Source organism: Pholis gunnellus (assembly GCF_910591455.1).
Source record: "Pholis gunnellus genome assembly, chromosome: 7".
Taxonomy (NCBI): domain Eukaryota; kingdom Metazoa; phylum Chordata; class Actinopteri; order Perciformes; family Pholidae; genus Pholis; species Pholis gunnellus.
Window position 1 is genome coordinate 24,845,344 of NC_136533.1, and position 19,204 is coordinate 24,864,547.

Sequence of the window (19,204 nt, forward strand, 5' to 3'; positions counted from 1 at the left end):
AGGACATGAAGTAGTGGTCAGAGAGCTGGAGGGGAGTGACGGAGAGGTTAGCAGTAGAACAGTGTCTAGTGAAGATAAGATCCAGCTGGTTGCCGGCCTTGTGGGTAGGAGGAGAAGAGGAGTGGTAGAGGACATAGGAGGAGAGGAAGGAGAGAAGAGGTTAATTTATCAGTCTGGATGTTGAAGTCGCCGAGCAGGATGAGTGGGGAGCCATCGTCATGGAAGTGCGAGACTAATGTGTCGAGCTCTTCCAGGAACTCACCAAGAGGCCCTGGTGGGCGATACACAACAGCAATGGTGAGCTTGATACTGACTGGCCGTGGGATGGAGCAACGTTCAGAAGACGTTTGAGGAGACAGCTGTAGTGTGTTACTTTGTATGTGGATGGCCAATCATTGTTGATCGTAAATGAAGTAGGATTGTGTTTTACTTTCTTAAAAAAGCAAACAACAGTTTGGGCAAATAATAATATTGGCGTGTGCCCAAACACCGTGCGACACCGACGACCGCAAACAGCCCAGATCTCAGCTTTCCCTGTTTTTCGGTTATTGCTTCGATTGATTTCATTTACCATCAACACGGATTGGACTTCTACATAAAAGGTGGTGAATTTCTCCCGTAGGTACTTAAAAAGACCCCCGATTGCTGCAATGCGTGTTAAAAATCCCATTCCGTGATTTGTTTTGTGTTGGGGGAATTTGGAGGTAGGAACTTCACATGTACAGTGTATGATTGTGTTCTTTGTGCTTTTGAGAATAAACATAATATACAAAAAGACAACTCAGTCAAATCTGAAAACAAACGTGCTATCCCACCTATATGAGTCACTGTGACTTAAGACGCATCAGTACATCTGCACCCATTGTTTTCTACGTGTGCACATTGGCGGTGAATTGAGGCATCATCGAGGAGAGTTCATTGCCCTATTTCCCTAGAAGAGCAGTAATTTCATCACATTCGCTCCCCGGAGTGACTCATCACAACTACTAGGGCTGCCCCTCCCCCACAAGTATGCCTGGACAGATGCAGAGATACCTCTGTTTATTCTACAGTAAATCATTTCGGGAGAACCTTCAACAGTTGCTGATTTGTCAGCCATCAGGTGATGATTTGAATGTCTTGTTCTTTGTTTGTTCTTAGTAGATCTTAATCTTGGTTTGAGGCTTTAGATTAAAAAGTGTCCTCAGACTTAGTGCTGGGCAGTATACCGTTTCAACCGGTATACCGGTTTCTATTTCCCGTACGATATGAATTTCCACATACCGTCATACCGGTGCATGGCCAGAACACTGCTGACAGTCTTCAACAGGCTGCTAAAGATGATGTTTGCTACCGAAAACTTTAGCGGTGGAGCTAGTTATCTTATCTGTTTTGAGACGGACCCCTAGTCATGGTCATAACTTTATAACAATTAACAACCCACAACTAACGCTCTTTAACAGAGCAAAACACCACAACACAACAGTCTGTGACACATAAACAATTTGTAACACTAATAATTGTACATTTATAAAATTTCACCGCCGAACTGCATGCTGGGTACAACTCACTCGCCTGCTAGCACAACAGTCTGCTAACAGCTGGGAGAGGCTCCGTCTTCCAGTAACGTTACATTACAGAACAGCGATGCAGGATGAACATAGACAGACCGGAGATGCACCGATAGAGTTTGACACATATGCAACGCTGATTACTGTAATATGTGTGGTATTTGTTATAAATGTACGTTGGTACGTAGAGGGTGATAAGAAGCTGTACTTGGAGGGGCTTAGGACCCAGGGGAATGTAGGTGAAGGAAACCGGAAGAGACGGAAGACACGCCACACAAACAGCTGTTCACCGCTCGTCACGATCCTGTAGAACAGATTCTCAACTGTCGTGGACCCGTTTTCAGTGGGTCGCGGGCCTTTGCCTTAAAGCAGCGGAGTTATTCACGCTCCTTTCCAGCATTTACGGCACTTGTTCAGCGGTGCAGGAAAAACACAGGCCAATGTGTTGTAAATCACGTCACGTGATGCAGTTTAGCCAATCAAATAAGGGTATTCTGATATGTTTCCTTACTCCAGTGAGATGTACCCACACCGTGACACAGGGAGGAGAGACAAGGAAAGACATCATAGAGCAGATCTCATAAGAATCTATATGTGAAAGTCAAATATCTTTGGTCGATTTTAACAATTTAAATGCATTCCGCAGACCGCATTCCCAAATCAGTGCTGCCTTTTCCGCACACTTGAACTTGTGGTGAGGTGTATGAGTTCGAAGAGAATACCGTGATATACTGTGGTACCGCTAGAGTTAGGCAAAATACTGTGATATACATTTTTGGTCATACCGCCCAGCACTACTCAGACTGTTGTTGGCATCTTGCTCAGGCTTTTCTTTTATTTCAGATATTGGTCAGACGCACCTGGTCTGTGTTAACACCGCTATATGATGTAACACGAGGATATCATTCAATGTCTATTACAAATACACAGCCATACATCTGCTTTCCAGAACTTGTGAATCATCACATTTTCAAGTTTTCTTTGGTGTCAAAAATAATCCAGTGATGGTTCTATTTTAACACATCGGTACATTGCAAACAGGAACTTCTAAAAGCTAATTTAATATACTTTTAATGGTGCCAATTCAACAAATGTAAACAAGTAAAGACTAAAAGAAATCAAGCTCAAATTGTAGCTCACAGCTATCTAACTGACTCCATGACAACATCATACTTCCTGTTTACATCCCCCGAAGCGTAGAGGAGGCTTGGAATATGAGTCTCCCCCAATTCATAGTAAGACAAAGAATAATAATCGGAGTGACAAAAGTTGGGCTACTGATGGGCACAGTTGTCTCTATTTTGTGGGGATGCCACAGTGTCAGACTTTGAAACGGCTGCTGGAATGGAAGTGCAGCAAAATATTTTTTGGGTTGGAGTCCGCGGGGTCTGCCCCGGTGATTTATCTCGGTGGGTCAGGGACGGCCGTTAGTGTGGGAGGATCCTCTCGTGGGACCTCTCCCCGGGACGCTGGCCTTCACCGGGTGCGTTTCCCCCGTGGCGTGCTCCGAGACCGGCTCTAGTTCAACTTGGAAAAGGCCTGAGGGGGGTAAGGTGGCTCACAGCTTCGGCCCCTCACCCGCACCTTGCCACTCCCCCTTGGTCGTGGACTGGTTCCTCCCTCCCTGTGGGGAGGGACTGGACTGTCCTCAGTGCGTCAGGGGTTTGCAGCAATGTCTGCAACCCACCTGACCCGTCTTAAAACATAGACCCCGTCTTGTTTACCATGCCTTGTGGGTGTGACTTTTATTCCGGAATCATCACTATTTATATCTATACAACCAATGTGTTCATGATTAAAACGTTTCCAAGAGCACAAACTCAACTGAGGGGTCACCTACGGAGTATTCGACAACCTTGACTCTCAGGGTTGGAAATTGGCACCAGCCACCAGCCAAATGCTGGTAAAACAATGGTAATCAATTGAGTGACTGTGGTCACAGTGGCAGGAGGACAACAAAAAGGTTGGGCCAACCCGTGGGCTGGAACGTATCCTTGTTACACCCTCCTTTGAGTTTTCCATTGCTGACCGAGGAATAGAAGCAGCCGGTGATTCCAAGCGTTGTGAAGCTGCCCAATGTCTTCCCGGGGCTACAGAAGAGATAGCAATGACTGGATGCATAGGGCATTTAAGTAAGGAGAGACCTGTAATGGTCTATAAATCTGGTACTACTCCATTTTCTTCCATTTCAAAATGTGTTGATTTATGTGTTAATTGCTGAACAAGGAGCTTGGTAGTACACCTTGGTTTTCATTTAAAAAAACCTTCCTGCTGTCTTCTCACTTGTGTGTCTGTCTCTTCCAGGCGAACTGTGAGTGGGAGTGTTAGTGGAAGTGGTAGCAGTTATACTGGTTCTAGCTCCAGATCCTCGTCCAACTCCCTCTCGCGCTCACGTTCTGGATCCAGAAAATCCAGGTACTCGCCACGAACACCCTCATTGCCATCAGAACTGCAGTTTGCCAACAATTTCCTTTTAAAGAGAAGTTGTTGACCATATATTGCATTTTGGGGGGGCATTTATTTCTGTAAATGACCTTGTTTGTGGACAAGCAGATCGATGCAGGCGGCATTTATAATAGTTTACTGCAACTACAGTTGGCTGCTTTTTGGTTTCGGTACTATCCGTATTGCATCTTAATTATCTTTTGCATTCATCTTCAGTGACTGTGTAAATCTGCAAGTAAATATCAAAAATATAATATTAAATGTTCTTGTGCAGTGCCTGTTCAGAACGGGTTGAGTGATTGGCCGTTGGTGTTGCTGCTTGAAGGTTTTTTGAGAACCGCTCAAACACAAAACTTGACACGACACTTCTTTGGGCCCTGAGCTATTCTTCTGCCCTGGCACTCCCCCCCAAGTCTACTCGCGGTCAGAAGCATTGGTGTGAAAGTAGAGCATGGCTTTAATTAGCAACCTTTTTAGTGTTGTAATACACTGGGGAAATTCAGTCTTACTGACGGGGAAATACACAAGTCGCGGCTTACGAACTTTCACACCAGTGAAATACACGATGGTTCCATTTTGCTTCCAGTTGGCTATCTGCTCGTGTTGACTCCATGGAAGTGAAGGAGAGTCCGTTTTCTTATGTTAGTATATGCAGCATCCCGCAGCAGAAGTGATGAAGCGCTCGCTACTGAACAGAGCGCTGTTTGCTTGTTTATTCAGTTTATTGATATTGAATGTGTCGCGTGTCCAAATTCGACAAAGCACTCCCTTGGGTCTCCAGCAATACACCCGCCAAATGTGTAGATGGGATCGATGGGAACAGTTGTCGAGATTTGTGAAGGAGATGCAGGCAGGCAGGCAGATATTCCTTGCTTTATAGGTAAATATTGAATGGTTTATTGTGATTACACAGCCTAAAACATATTCATTCTGTGTTCTTCTGTCTTGGTTTCATGTGCTGTCTCTGTTGGGAAACCCTCCAGGAAATCCAGGTAAAATAGTTATTATTCAGGGTGTGTATGTGTGCAGACATGTGGGCATGTGGCGGAGTGTACACACAATGGTGATGACGGCGCTCAGTTATCTTCCCCCACTCCAAACCAGCAGCTCGTGGTTGACCTGTTGTCTTTTTTGCCGCAGATCGCTAAGTGTGAGCAGCGTGTCATCGGTGTCATCGGCGTCGTCCAGCGGCAGCTCGGTGCGTAGCGCAGACTCGGACGACATGTATGCTGACCTGGCCAGCCCGGTGTCCTCCGCCAGCTCCCGCTCGCCCACACCAAATCACCCTCGCAAGGAGCGAGGGCCTGCGCGGGACCGGCCCCCACACGGACGAGACAAGAACAGGGGTTAGTATGGGCAACAAAGACAGGCTGCTACACAACTGCTTAACATGTCAAAAATTCCCAAATAATGGCCGAGTTTCAAATGACAGCCACCACGAACAAATAAATAATAATAATAATACTTTAATTTTATGTAGCGCTTTTCTAAATACCCAAAGATGCTTTACATAGGGCAGAGACAAACAGAACAAACAAAAAAGAAGAAAGACAGAGGAGCAAACAAAACAAACAAACAAGAAAAAAAGAAAACTGGAGAAGCTGCAGAATGCAGAGTGCAGGGGTTAGCATAAAAGATGACTTATTATTGAATTATTGAGGGGGTGGAATTATCTGTGTGGGCTCTTATGTTTAATTCAGCACAATGTAGATTTAGCCACAGCACTGTAATCAGTAGATCAACAGTGTTGTGTCAAGTTTGACTTTCATTGACGGTTTAAAGGAAATGAAAAGAGCAAAAAGTAGATGTGACTGTAAACTGTCTGTTAAAGAAGAGATCAAATGACCACAACAGACATTTTTACACTTATTCTTCCAAATCAGCTTTAGTAGTATCAAAAGTACCGCAGACATGTGTTTAAGACAGATATTTCCATGTTCATACATTTATGTATTTGTTGTAAACAAAAACTGAATTTGACATTTTTCTCCAAACGGGGATTATATGATTGATGATTAGCGTTGCATTGTTCATCAGTTCTCATGTTTTGTCTTGTCTGCGTCACAGAGAGACCATCAAAGAAAGATGAACCCTTCAGAGAGGACCGCAGGAAGATCGACCCATCTGGTGCCCCCCCGAGAGGCGGCAACCCCATGCCCAGATCTGGACCTGGTAGCCGGGGTGGCCACCATGTACATCCCCCGCCTGGCACCATGGGCCCCCCAGGAAGCTACGGAGGTTCTGGTTCCCACAAAGACATTAAACTCACCCTCCTTAATAAGGTTAGTATTGCTGCTCTTCCTATTCTAAGGGGTCTGTTTCCTCTGCTCCCAGCCAAGTGATAAACCAACACGGGGGGGGGTTTTGTGCCTTTTTTCCTTTTGCGTCACTAAAATGTTTCGTTTTAGTACAGACAGATTTTCTCTGAAAATGAAAATGCAATTATTGAGGTTGAAATAGATATTATTGCACTCAGATGTAGAATAAATCACTTCAACTTTGACTTGCTTATTGGATTGAAAAGCTTAAATGTCCGTCTGTATTTCCGTTGCTTGACTCCTCGTGTCCTTTCATCTCCCAGCAGCAGGCTGATAAGAGCAACAGGAAGAGGTACCTGCCTGCAGACAAAGACCGGCCCGGCTCTCCACTCAGCAAGAGGATGGCCATGTCTCCAGACAGAGGTGAGCAACCTGTTACTGCTTCACACACACACCAGACTGCAACAACACTGGCTTTTTATTAACAATCAGGTATATGATGCGGTCCATCGCTCTGACATGATGGATGTGATAACATTCAGCATACGGTGTTGTTTGCCTGAACTCATTCTAATCTGACATTTGGGTCAGATTCCACACAAGTACAAATTGGACATGTTGAATAATTAGTATAATTTTTAAACATTGACATTTATTCTTGATGTTGCAATACCTGGTCTGATGTAATGTTTGATGCTAAATTAATGCCCAAATTTGTACTGAAATTATTTGTTTCATCTTTAAGATAGAAAATGTCTTAACGAGGTTTAATAGTTTCTACATAATTGTATTATTTTATTTATTAATATGACAAACATTAGCCTTTGATTCTAATCTTAGACGAGCTGTAGAAAAGCTTCAGTCGGTTTGTATATGAAGTAATTAATGTCTTTGATTGTTTCACATGATAGTGTAGAAGGAAAACGTCACTTTTAGTGCTGAAATGATGCAGAATTCAAACCTCTATGAGCAGCACTGCTGACCTTTTTAGCCTCCTTGAGCTCATTGTTTTCATTTGAAGGTGCAAAGCAGTACAGCGTGTCATGAGCACCCTGCTTACATGTTCAGATACCTTACTTTGCCATTCAGCACTGCAACCAATGCATGTCATGTTCAATGATTAAATGGGAAACTCGCCACCTCTTATGTTGATAGTAAATGTAAATTCCTCAGTGTGTGCTTTATTGACCCAGAAAGCCCAGAGGCGGAGCCTAGAAATCCAAGCTGAAACAGCCGGTAGTCTCCTGGCCTCCAAGTACATCACTAGTCATGTCTAATGACATCACTGGGAGCGCTGCGTCAGTAGAGCACACGCTGAGGAATTTATTGGTTCAATCGACTACATTTACCATCAACGCTGATTAGATGATCTTCATGCAAGGTGGCACATATTTCCCTTGAGATAGCGCCGGCTAATGTTAGTCTACCAGCAGGGCCGGGACGAAGGATTATTAAAGAATCTGCAGATTATAATTGTTTGGTCTATAGAATGTCAGAGAATATTTTGCAGAGGGGGGTTTGAAATGGCTTGTCCAAAACCCAAACATATTTAATATACTACATCGAAAGCCAAGAACAGCAGTGAATATTCCCATAGAAGCTGTATTTTCAGTGGGTTGTTTGAGCTATACGTGCCGGTACACTATCTCCTAATGAGCAGTGTGTTAAGATGCTCTTGAGTTGTATTACAGGGAGCTGCACACATCACAGAGGTCTCCATGATTTGACTACTTCTTGTTCCGTATTGGCTGGTTATGAATAGAAATGTCTATTCTTTCCATTACATAGCCCACATCCTAATTTTCCTCGCTCAATGTGGAAGTTGAGAAATTTCATGAAAAGTTAAGTAAGTTAGCCGTTTAGTCTCCAGAACAACAGACATCCAGTGTGAACAGCCTCGCTAACTATGAAACTGGTGTTTTTCAGGCCGGGACAAGAGGATTCCTGGCCGACCCATGCTCCCCCCTCGAATGGATCGGCCCAGAGGCCAAGGGCCACGACCCATGCCCCCCCAGGGAGACAGGTTGGTGTTATTGCTGTGTCTGCTGAAATGTATTCTTAAAACTTGTATTATACATCAACAGGAGTGAGAAATGGTTAAAAAAAAAAGAAAAAAAGGAGGCTGAAGTGTGGAAATTCTAAAGTCATCTTTTTGTCCTGACTCATCGTGTGTGTGTGTGTGTGTGTGTGTGTGTGGGGGGGGGGTGGAAGCCCCATCTCTCCTAATAATAGTCATGATAATATACATGCGCTGACTCTTCAGGGCTCCTGAAATATTTCACCTCTGCGTTTGGCAGAGCAAGAACACATTGTAAGCGTTACCTTTTTGGTCCGCTCCCATAGACATTAGACACTTTCATTACATAGGTGGTTGTAAACAAAAATAATAATATCGTCTGTATAAGAGTTCTTCTGTCAGCAAATCTTGTTTACAGACCAAAACCAGCAAAGTTCTTTTGTGTCTCCCTCCTCTCTTTGGCTCTCGGCCCATTGCTTCCTGTTGAATCATGGGATTAAACTTAAACAGGCTCAGAAACAGATGGATGGAGTTGAAAGGAGCTATTGGTAAATACATCACCAAGTATTGTTCCTGCTAGCTGGTTCCACCACTAACACCCTTTAGTCGTGTGTAAATCAGGTGTTTTGATTTAGTGATAAGTAAATCTAGACTTGAATTTAGAAACAGGAGGAAATGGTGCATTTGTACAGGACTATTTTAAGCAGTGCATTAATCTACATTTGTGCTGAAGTGGAGCAGCAGCACGCTGTATGTGGGGCAAACTCCAGTGTGTGTGTTTATGGTAATGAAGGAACAAGTCAGCAGAGCAACAGCGTGGCTCATTGATGTTGTTCAAGTCATTGAATCGTGTCTGGACAACAGTGGAGCTCTATGGCGGAGCAGAAACCACATATTTCATGCCTTGTGTATCAAACATCATACTTGTTAGTGGGAAAGTCAAAATGTGTACCTAACTCTTTTGCTCCTCTTCCGCAGGAAACGTCCTCTGTCACCGCCCGCCAAGTCATCTGGAAAAGGCCCGGCGGCGCCGGTGGGCAAGCCGCCTGCTCCGGGCTCCGCTTCAGCCGCTGGCTCCGGCTCCGGCTCTGGCTCCGGCTCCAACAAACCCAGCAACACACTGTCCCGCCGCGAGGAGCTGCTGAAACAGCTGAAGGCCGTGGAGGACGCCATCGCCCGGAAACGAGCGAAGATCCCCGCCAAATAAATGGAAGCCTGCTCCGCCGCCCGTTCGCCCGGCTGCCTGCCGGTCTGCCCGCCCGTGCGACCTCGTGAGCCGGGACGACAGTGAGGGCTTTGAGGGATTGAGCGGTTTTCCCCTGCCATCAATGGACGTGTAAAAATGTTGTCTGGTTCATGTATAAAGGCTGTTGTGTAAGTGAACAGGAAGTGGTTTGGCTCTGCTCCCGTTAAAAGTCTTCGAGTGTCTCGGCTGCTGTTCACCTCATCAACGAGAAACGGGAGGAAACACTTGGGCATTCGGTGAGGGACATCTCAGCCATGGAGTGTACTTTGTGTAGACTTCACCGTACAGATACAGAAGGGTAGTAAGGTGCACTTGATCACTTGCTGCTCACTCTGTTCCCTTAGTCAAAGGAAGCATTTTCCTCATCTGGTGTGATGAAGAACAGATTTATACACCTTGAATCTTCTACTTCTGTCCGTCTTTCTCTGCCCCTTTATCGTCTTCTCTCATCTTTTCTTTAGTTCCCTCTGTGTGGAGGAGTGGAAGTGTTGGCTAATGACGGCCTACAGGGCGTCGCAGCGCTTCTTTGTATAAATCGACACATTCTCGAGCATCCATACTCTGTAAGCGATCACGAGCCCGAGCTTTGTTCAGAGGAGGGCCATGTTTAACCAACGACTTGTCTGCGTTCTGTTTGAGGGCAGTGTTCACTGTCACACCTTGTACAATAATAGCAAGTCATCAAATTCTTTCAAGCATATGATTATAGAAAACAGTTATGTGTATTGCTTTTTGTTTCTTTTTTAAAAAACCTACAGCTTTGTTTTCTTCTAAGCTCTTAAGTAATAAACCAATGTTTTATTTGTGTAACATTTTTAGTTGGGAGTGTGAGAAGTGGAACGGGGACATTTAGAAACGAGATGTCTTGCTTTTGTGACAAAAGCCTTCTAAATAAACTATTTTGATAAAGAGAGTCAGTTGCCTGTTTTTTCTCTGCTGTTGTGCAAGACAAAGGAGTGGCCGTGTTTATGGACGCTGTCGATAAAGCATTGTTCAGCAGCTCCACCCCCCCACCCCCGGTTGCATCAACATGTTGTAAACTGTCTGCGCTCATTTTGCTATCATCTGTTTTCACTCATGCCTCGACCACAGAAAGGTCAAATTTGGTTACTACTGGTTGGATTTACATGAAATTTGTTTAGACATGAATGCGGATGAATTGTGATCATTTTGATCCCCTGACCAAATTACAAACGTAAATACAGCTGGAGTCCATCCCAGCTGACACTGGGCGAAGGCAGGGTTCACCCGTAGAGAGACGGACTCCCATTCACACCTACGGGCCGTGTCCAGCATCCTCCACACAGAAGGTGATATAGTCCGTTATACAATATGTGTGTCATGTCCCCATGAGCGTCACTAAAAACTTCCTGCATAGTTGAATCCCCTCACAGGCATCAGCAGTAGGAGAGGAGGTAATATACACCGCTACCGTGATATCATGCAGGAATTACCCTGGTTGATGCTAACATCAAAATCAGCTAACTCCTCAAAGTCCTTACTACAGAGTTGTTCTTTCTAGTGATATTCTCAGAGTTATTCCAACTATCTAGGTACGCGCCTGGGTTCACACTACTATTACATATCAAAGATGGCTCAGTGATGGAGCGGGGCTGATCTCTACTAGTCCATGTGTCCTTGGGCAAGACACTTAACCCCAAATTGCTCCTGCAGACTGTTACAAAGTAAATACACAATCATCACATCATACAAGCACAATATGCCCACAAATCAGTGATGTCTATTGTGTGTCATGATTTAGTGTCTAGACCAAGAAATACTGCTAAGAGGGTATCAGGCATAGTTTTGAGCTTCCCTAAGTACGTCAGAACCGGGTCGCAGGTGGAGAAGAATGTTCCTTGACCCCCTAAGTGAGTATTTTATTTTCTCTAATTGTATGAATTGCATCAGGTCACTAAACCACACAGTTAGGTGGATTTGTTGATTTCCAATTCAACAATATTCTCCTACGAGCAAGAAGTGTTGTAAACGCTGTGATGTTTTTATGTCTTTTTCTTCTTGTAGAGTGTCTATCTGTGACACCAAATATAGCTGATGTTGCATTGGGTTGGAGATCAATATTAAGAGCCTCAGATAGTGTTTTAAAGATCACGGAGCAGTAAGATGCCAGAGCTGGGCATGAACACAACATGTGAGTATTATGACATCTGTTACAGCTAGCATCTGAATCAGGGAACATTTGAGCTAATCTTGCTTTTGAGAAATGAGCTCGATGCACAACTTTGAATTGTATTATGTTCAGTTTTGCACAAGAGGAAGTGTCATTCACTCTTTGTAAAGCAGCGTTCCACATGTCTTCTTCTATGTCACCCCCTAGCTCACCTTCCCAGTCCGCCCTTATCTTCTCCAGGGTTATGTTTTTAAGAGAGGCTATAAAGTCACGTATTCTTGAAATGAGCCTTTTTGAGTCGAATGGGAATTCTAGCATATCATCTAAGCCTGCCACTGAAGAGATGGTTGGAAAGTTACGGTCATGACACTTATGGAAGTGGCGGAAATAAGCTGGACCGAGGAAGGCTACATTTGTGTGATAAATCCTGAAGAGGTGGTTATTGCATGTGGGGCTCATGTTAAGAAGATAATTCAAACCAAAGTTCCGTCTAAATTGAAACCATATCTTGAGGGTATTGATGACGATTGGATTGTTTGTGAAATATGAGATAGAAACTGGAAGAGTAACGACTTTAAGGGTCACATACACAGTATAGTCTAGAAAACGAGAGAAGTGTTCAATTGATTGTAAAGTGTTTTGCAAAGACCATGCAGCCGATAAACAGTTAAAAACAAGCTGTTTACAAAAAAGAATTACCACCAACAAAGTTTGGGAGTTTTATTGTTCTCCTTCGGCTTAGGTTGCCTCTTCCAAATGATGCTATTGTGAAACCGTGGTTATGAAAAGTAACGATAGTTCCTGTTTCTGCCAGAGGGAGGGCAGCTTGTGGCCACGCTAACCATTGAAGTCATACCGTCCACTGTTAATAAAGGTGCTTCATTCAGTTCAGAGCACGACTACAAACTGAGTTCACTCCGTCAGGGAGTGGGAGTGGAACTGGGCTAAATGTAGTGCGGAGCAAAGTTAGACTGAGATCAGTGCTCTTTAACTCCTCTGTGAAGCCCCTGCAGACGTAAACACCAATGTCTTTGTGCATGTATGCTGAGCAGGGACTTCTGTGGAAACTGTTGGCAGCCAATGACAGTGGAGCCAGTGGGACTGATCACTGTTGAATACTCTGGAAGGGGACTGACCAGTGGAAAGTTCAATGTGAATGCCCCGAACACATTCATGTTGATAAGAGGACGTGACCCTCTGTCCATAGACGGACCTTTGTGTAGATACAATATCCCACCATACACACAAACACACACTGTGACATGTCCACTACACACCACATAGATCTATAAATGAAGCTTAAGTTTCATCTGCATTACAGTTGCTTAGTTATAATTGTTTCCCCTTGTGTCTGCGCATGTTAGTCCGTGTGTGTATAAACATTGCATATGCATGCACGATGCATGTTATTGCATATAAAACATGCATCGTTTGTGAGGTGGCAACATCGTTGTGTCATAAGACAGAAGAAGTCTTGCGTGCATAACCTTTCTAAAGCAAACATAAATAAAAGTGACATTTGGGTTTAGGAAACACGATTCATGAAGCTCTAGTGTGAGTTCCGTTAGGAAGACGAGACTCTTGCATGCTGAAGCCCGTAGTTCATTTCTAATTCATCTGCCATCACTTCTCACACAGGCTCACTCATTATTTCCATGCTGTCATTGTTCGGGGCTGTCAATCATGATGTCAGCTGTTTAGATCAGCTGGTCTCTTCTATCCAATCGCACAACACAATGACATCGTTAGCCTATCATGTTGCTGCCGTCTCTTTTAAATATGATTGTCTCTCTACCTTCAGTACGTTCATGCTGCTGTTACGCACTCCTCCACCTCCACCCAATCTTCATCAGATCCATCATCTTCATCAACTCATCATTTAATTTGGACTCCATTTATCTTGCTGCAGCTCAGAGCAGACACCCCTCCCTGTAGAGTCCAAGCACCAAAGACTCTGTCAAGACTTTTTCATCACGTCAGCTGTTTTTCATCTGACTTGTCTCTCCTGATTGAAAATATTTTCCCGTGAAATAGAGTAACGGTGAAAACTACTTACGTTCTATAGGCATAAACCAAAAAGGCTTATACATACAAAACATAGGTTTCACTACAGAAATAGGATACGTCCATTCACCTGGTTGTACGGCAGTGTCCACCAGCACACCAGGATCCAGCCAAACGTAGGACACAACAGCTCATTCTAATGTTGACTGACATTAATGGCTTTCTTTAGCACAAAAACACAAAATAAATAAGAAATAAACCCGAAGATGTAAACATAGTTCTTCTTGTTGCAGTTAGTGTGCCCAATGCGTTTCGACTGAATTTGTATCTTGAAAACAAGTCAATATCCTGGGATTCCTGCAATAGTGTGGTTCTGCTCCCGGGACAGAAAATGTCTGGGAATATGAATCCCACGAGAAATCTTAACAATCAAGGTTCCATGTGAGAGGTTCGGCATCGGAGCAGAACTAGAGCTCCAGGAAGGAGCCAAAGCAAAGAGGATCTGAGGATCTCAGAAGGTGATCAACAATACGAGACGGATTAATGAAGGGGAAAGATGGAGAAGGTTCAAGACTGCTCCAGTCGTTTCAGCCAATCTCTAAAAGACACATTCATCTTCAAAAGACAAAGCCCTGCAGCGACCATCGGACTTGTAACTCTTGTCCATCAAAAGCAAAGGAGGAAGTTGTGTGACGTCGTTACAGAGCCACAAAGTCCACAGGAGGAAGTTGAGGTGTTTGGATATGTTTGTTTCCTCATCATTCAGTTGGTGGGGGATGCTGCTGAAAGATTTTTTAGATGGTGCTTTTTAGGCCAAGAGGAACTGCTTTGTTACATGCAGGCATTTCCTGCCTCTGATGTTGAGGAGGTTATGGAACCGAAGTCATTTTAATGCTCAAAACCCATTCAGGGCAGTACAATGAAAGACAACCAGGGAGGAATTTATGCGTTTATGGGATATGGATTAGTATATTTGAATGATGATAGACCAGTGTCTTTTGATATTAAGCTGTAATATTTGACACAGTAAAGTAAAGCAGACTGGGAGGAACTCTCAAACCCTTGAGAGAGTAAATGCAGAGATATGGATGAACACTACTGTGCATGTGCAGTGGGGCCGCACGATGCAGAATCAAAACCGGAAGCCAGAGAGCTTTTTTGGCTCATGTGCTGTGACTCAAGTACCATCCTACAGTTTAAAGCACATCCATGCTCCAAACCAAGCCAGAGTAACAACTGCACAGACGTTATCTGTAGGCTAGATAGCCACACACTGTTTGCCTGCACTCAACTCAACCTCTGACTGATCTCAAGTTTATTAGAGCGAGAGTACGAATTTTTCACTCAAGTTGGGTTGAGATACCAGTTCATGATTTTATAGAGCATGGCTGACGAAGGGGTGCGATTGACCTTTAATACGCGACAAAAGGCCTGTGAGTTCCCGCTCAGACCATAGAATTCACGTCGTGACGACTTCACCGATTTTTAAATTGCTTTTCTCGGCTCAAAGAAAGTTTTACAAAAATGAAACCTCCATGGACCTAATAGAAAGCTTCATAATTGACCCTTTGCTAAGCCCCGCCCCCTACTGCTACTCCATCAAACTGTAACAGCTACCATGGAGCCACACTGTCACTAACTGCACTTTATGGATGAATATTATTATCAAATGTTTGGAAAAAACGAAAAAGCGATTTCAGAGAGATGCAAAAAGACGTGTCTACAACATGCGTCTGAAGGATAAATCCTGGACGTCAAACTGGTTCAGCAGCAAAAACAGATCCCAAGACTGAAGGCCTCATTCACCAATGTTTGCGTAGAAATGTTCCTATTTTGCGCACTAAATAAGCGCACACTCAAAATGAACATATATTCATGAAATGTGCCCACCGGCCGATCCTGTCCTGAACACGCACCACCATTCCAAAATTGACACGTACACTGCCACGCCCCCATTTCTGAAAAGACAGAACAGACAGAACAGAACAGACAGAACAGAACAGACAGAACAGACAGAACAGACAGAACAGAACAGACCTCCAAGGGGTTTCCACACGAGTAACAATGATTAAAAGAGAGGCTCTGGCTGCGAGGCCGTGAATGCTGTGTCGCCTGAAATATGGACTGTGGCTTGGGTCAAAGAAAAATATTTGATATTAAAGTTTATGCAAAAAACAGATGAACAGACCAGAGGAGGAAACAGGTGGAGGAGGAGAACAAGGACCACCTGGTCTGTCAGTTTGAGGGACGTCCTACTTCCACCCAGAGGTCATCGGCGCTGCACCAAATAGTTTGACGCTTCATAAAGTATTCATTCAAATTCAAAACCAACATTTGATTGCTGCGCAGCTTCTTTCTATTGCATGTCTAATTCATTCTGTCATTCTGTTAATTCTATATTTATCTAATTTAGTATTTTCTATACTTTTTATTTGTATTATTATTTTATTATTATTATACTATTTGTAGAGTTACATTTCAGTTGTGGCTGTGTTGTTTCCAACTCCTGTGATCCAAACATTTCCAATAACTCCGGAGCAAAAAGGTCAACATTTATTAATAAAAAGATAGATGCAGCCTAATCATTTTTAAAATTCACAACATATTTTTTTCGAACAGAATATTCTGCTTTAATCTATATTTGTTGGCATTTAGCCTCAGAAGACACTGGATGCTCTCCTGCTCCTGTATGAACTGGACGATCGAGCAGCAATCTAACAGCAACAATAACAGCAGATCATATTCTGCTTTTGTTCAGTGTGATGGCTTTATGAAATATGTGGACAGACATTTGAAGCTTCATTTGAAAATCTCAATAGAAGCTTTGAAATAAATACTATATTTGAATTATGACAACAATAGGTGAGGATAGAGGGGTTATAACTATAATCAGAGTTATTCAGTTCTTTTTTAAATCGCCTTTTTTTCATGAGATCATTCTGAGATGAAATGTGCGTTACGCTGTGTCGTGAAAACGATCAGCGTTGAGATTCTCCTCCTGTCGTCATCGAAGTCCTGACGTTGAAACATCTTTGGGCAGCGATGGGCCCCCAGAGCTCTGTGGGGCCTCATATCTGTACAGACACCGACTCTATGTATAAATGTATGTGTATGCACCACCCTCAAGGGCGTCTCAGGCGCTGCACTCTCCCTGTTTGCATCCTACCTGACAGGTCGATCCTACCTGGTGACATGGAGGGGGGCCGTGTCGGAACCACGCTTGCTGACTACGGGGGTTCCACAAGGTTCAGTCCTGGGCCCCCTTCTCTTCTCGCTCTACACAACATCTCTGGGTTTTGTTATTCGCTCACATGACTTTTCTTACCATTGTTATGCCGATGACACCCAGCTGGTCTTGTCATTTCCTCCTGGTGACACTCAAGTGGAGGTACGCATCACTGCGTGCTTGGCTGACATCTCGAAGTGGATGACGACACACCACCTCAAGCTCAACCTGGACAAAACCGAGCTACTGTTCCTACCGGGGAAGGGTTGCCCGCACCAAGACCTGTCCATCACCATAGACAATACCGTGGTGAGGCCAACTCGGACTGCGAGGAACCTGGGTGTGACCCTGGATGACCAACTGTCGTTCTCAGCAAATATCGCATTGGTTACACGCTCCTGTAGATTCCTGCTCTACAACATCAGGAGGATTCACCCCTTCCTCACTGAGGAGACGGCGCAGGTGCTAATCCAGGCTCTGGTCATCTCCCGCCTGGACTACTGCAACTCTCTACTTGCCGGAGCCCCGGCGTCGGCCATCAGACCTCTGGAGCTTGTCCAGTAAGCTGCAGCCTGCCTGGTGTTCAATCGCCCCAAGTTCTCCCACATAACTTCCCTTCTCCGTGCTCTACACTGGCTCCCTGTAAGAGCTCGCATCCAGTCTAAGACTCTGATGCTAGCCTACAGGGCAGTGAAAGGAACAGCTCCTTCCTATCTCCAGGCCATGGTCAAGCCCTACACCCCCGCACAACCACTTCTCTCTGCTGCCTCGGGGCGATTGGTTGCCCCGTCACTCAGAGGTCCCTGCGGCCGATCTACCCGGTCACGGCTGTTTTCTGTCCTGGCCCCACAATGGTGGAATGAACTTCCCACTGACGTCAGGACAGCAGAGTCGCTGCCCATCTTTCATCAGGCTGAAAACTCACCTCTTCAAGAAGAACTACCCTGAGCCTTCCACTCAGCACTTATTTTATTCGTATTAGCTTATTGCACTTATTGTAATCATATTAGTTCGTTGCACTTATTGTATTGCGGGTTTGCTCGTTGCACTTATTGTATGTTTGTGTCTGCACTGTACGTTTGCTCTGATTTATGCTCTTAGATACTTGTTTAGCAAAGGAGATGCACTTATGACTTCTGGTGACTAGTAGTTCTCTTGAATACCTATGTTGAATACACTTCTTGTAAGTCGCTTTGGATAAAAGCGTCTGCTAAATGACTGTAATGTAATGTAATGTAATGTATGAATCATAGACTGGCTATGGCAATATTTATGCCTATATGATGCTATTTTGAATCTTGATGGAGCAGGAACAATGTTAGCCTAGCCTAGCACTAATTGTACGGACTTCTACATTTCAATAAATGTCTTAAATTTAAGAACAAATTTAGGTATGAAAATATTGATGAATCCCTGATTTGTGCGTAAAATGTTTTGTGCACACAGTTTAAGCAGTGATTTGTGAATAGGGCCCAATGAATCTGAGAAACATCAGTGTTCCTGTAGTTAGGTTGGTCGTCAGTCACTGTTACAAACATGTGCAGACATCCAGTATACCCTCAGTAGCTTGCAGAAGAACACATCCTGTGTTACTGTTAGTTGCACAGGGTTTAATGTAGAAACGGAATGTTTTAGAAACAACTTCCAACCAACCTCACAAAATCCAAGAAACCAGCCTGAAAATGAAGAAATTGCATGAGAGTAGTCTATGGAGCAGGACTGTGATTGGCCAGTGTGCGTGAGGGCAGAACTTGACCTTGTTCCCAGTTCTACAGAAGTCTCTCTCATGAAGGTGGTCTATGGGGGAAACGCTCTCTGGTCACAGGGGCACTGTTGCTAGAATACCACGGGTGGCCACCGGGCAAAGTTACTGAGGCGCCATATCCAGTTGTTTTTATATCTCCATGGTGCAGTAGTACCTTCCATATTACATGTCAGTTATCATATTATTATTATTGACGTGAACATGTTGATTAATGCAGCTTTGAGTCCTATGTCAGTTAATAATAAATGAATGACCCCATGACTTTGACTGGTGGGAGAAACACTGACGTGGATGTCATCCACACAATAAATGATATTAAATGATGTTTTCATCAGATGGTTGTGAGAGAGAGGGTCTCGATCCTGTGTGGTGGGAGTGACTCTCACTTGGTGCTGAGACTGTGGAGCCAGTTCATTGCATCACAGCAGAATTGACACAAAGCAAACAACAGAGACTTTGTCGTGCCTCAGTGCCGTTGAGATATGATCACAATGGTTTGCTAATAATAGCTGTCACCTTATCGCTTTCAAAGGAGACTTGGCAGTGTTACTGGGTCAGCCAT

At 44.1% G+C, this 19,204-nt stretch overlaps 1 protein-coding gene across 5 annotated transcripts in view; it reads left to right on the forward strand.

Annotated features, from left to right (window-relative positions):
* zc3h18 (zinc finger CCCH-type containing 18) overlaps positions 1 to 10,370 on the forward strand; it is a 37,890-nt gene extending 27,520 nt beyond the window's left edge. For 3 of the 5 annotated variants that reach the window (XM_079162374.1, XM_079162377.1, XM_079162375.1), the window contains exons 14-18: positions 5,136 to 5,341; positions 6,063 to 6,277; positions 6,577 to 6,676; positions 8,180 to 8,276; positions 9,249 to 10,370. In XM_079162374.1, coding sequence (XP_079018500.1) covers positions 5,136 to 5,341; positions 6,063 to 6,277; positions 6,577 to 6,676; positions 8,180 to 8,276; positions 9,249 to 9,477 — 847 coding nt within the window. In that variant the 3' untranslated portion in view covers positions 9,478 to 10,370. Of the gene's footprint in view, positions 1 to 3,854; positions 4,971 to 5,135; positions 5,342 to 6,062; positions 6,278 to 6,576; positions 6,677 to 8,179; positions 8,277 to 9,248 lie in introns of those variants that run through there. The other 2 variants (XM_079162376.1, XM_079162378.1) reach the window with 2 other exon arrangements.
* The last annotated feature ends 8,834 nt before the right edge of the window (positions 10,371 to 19,204 follow it).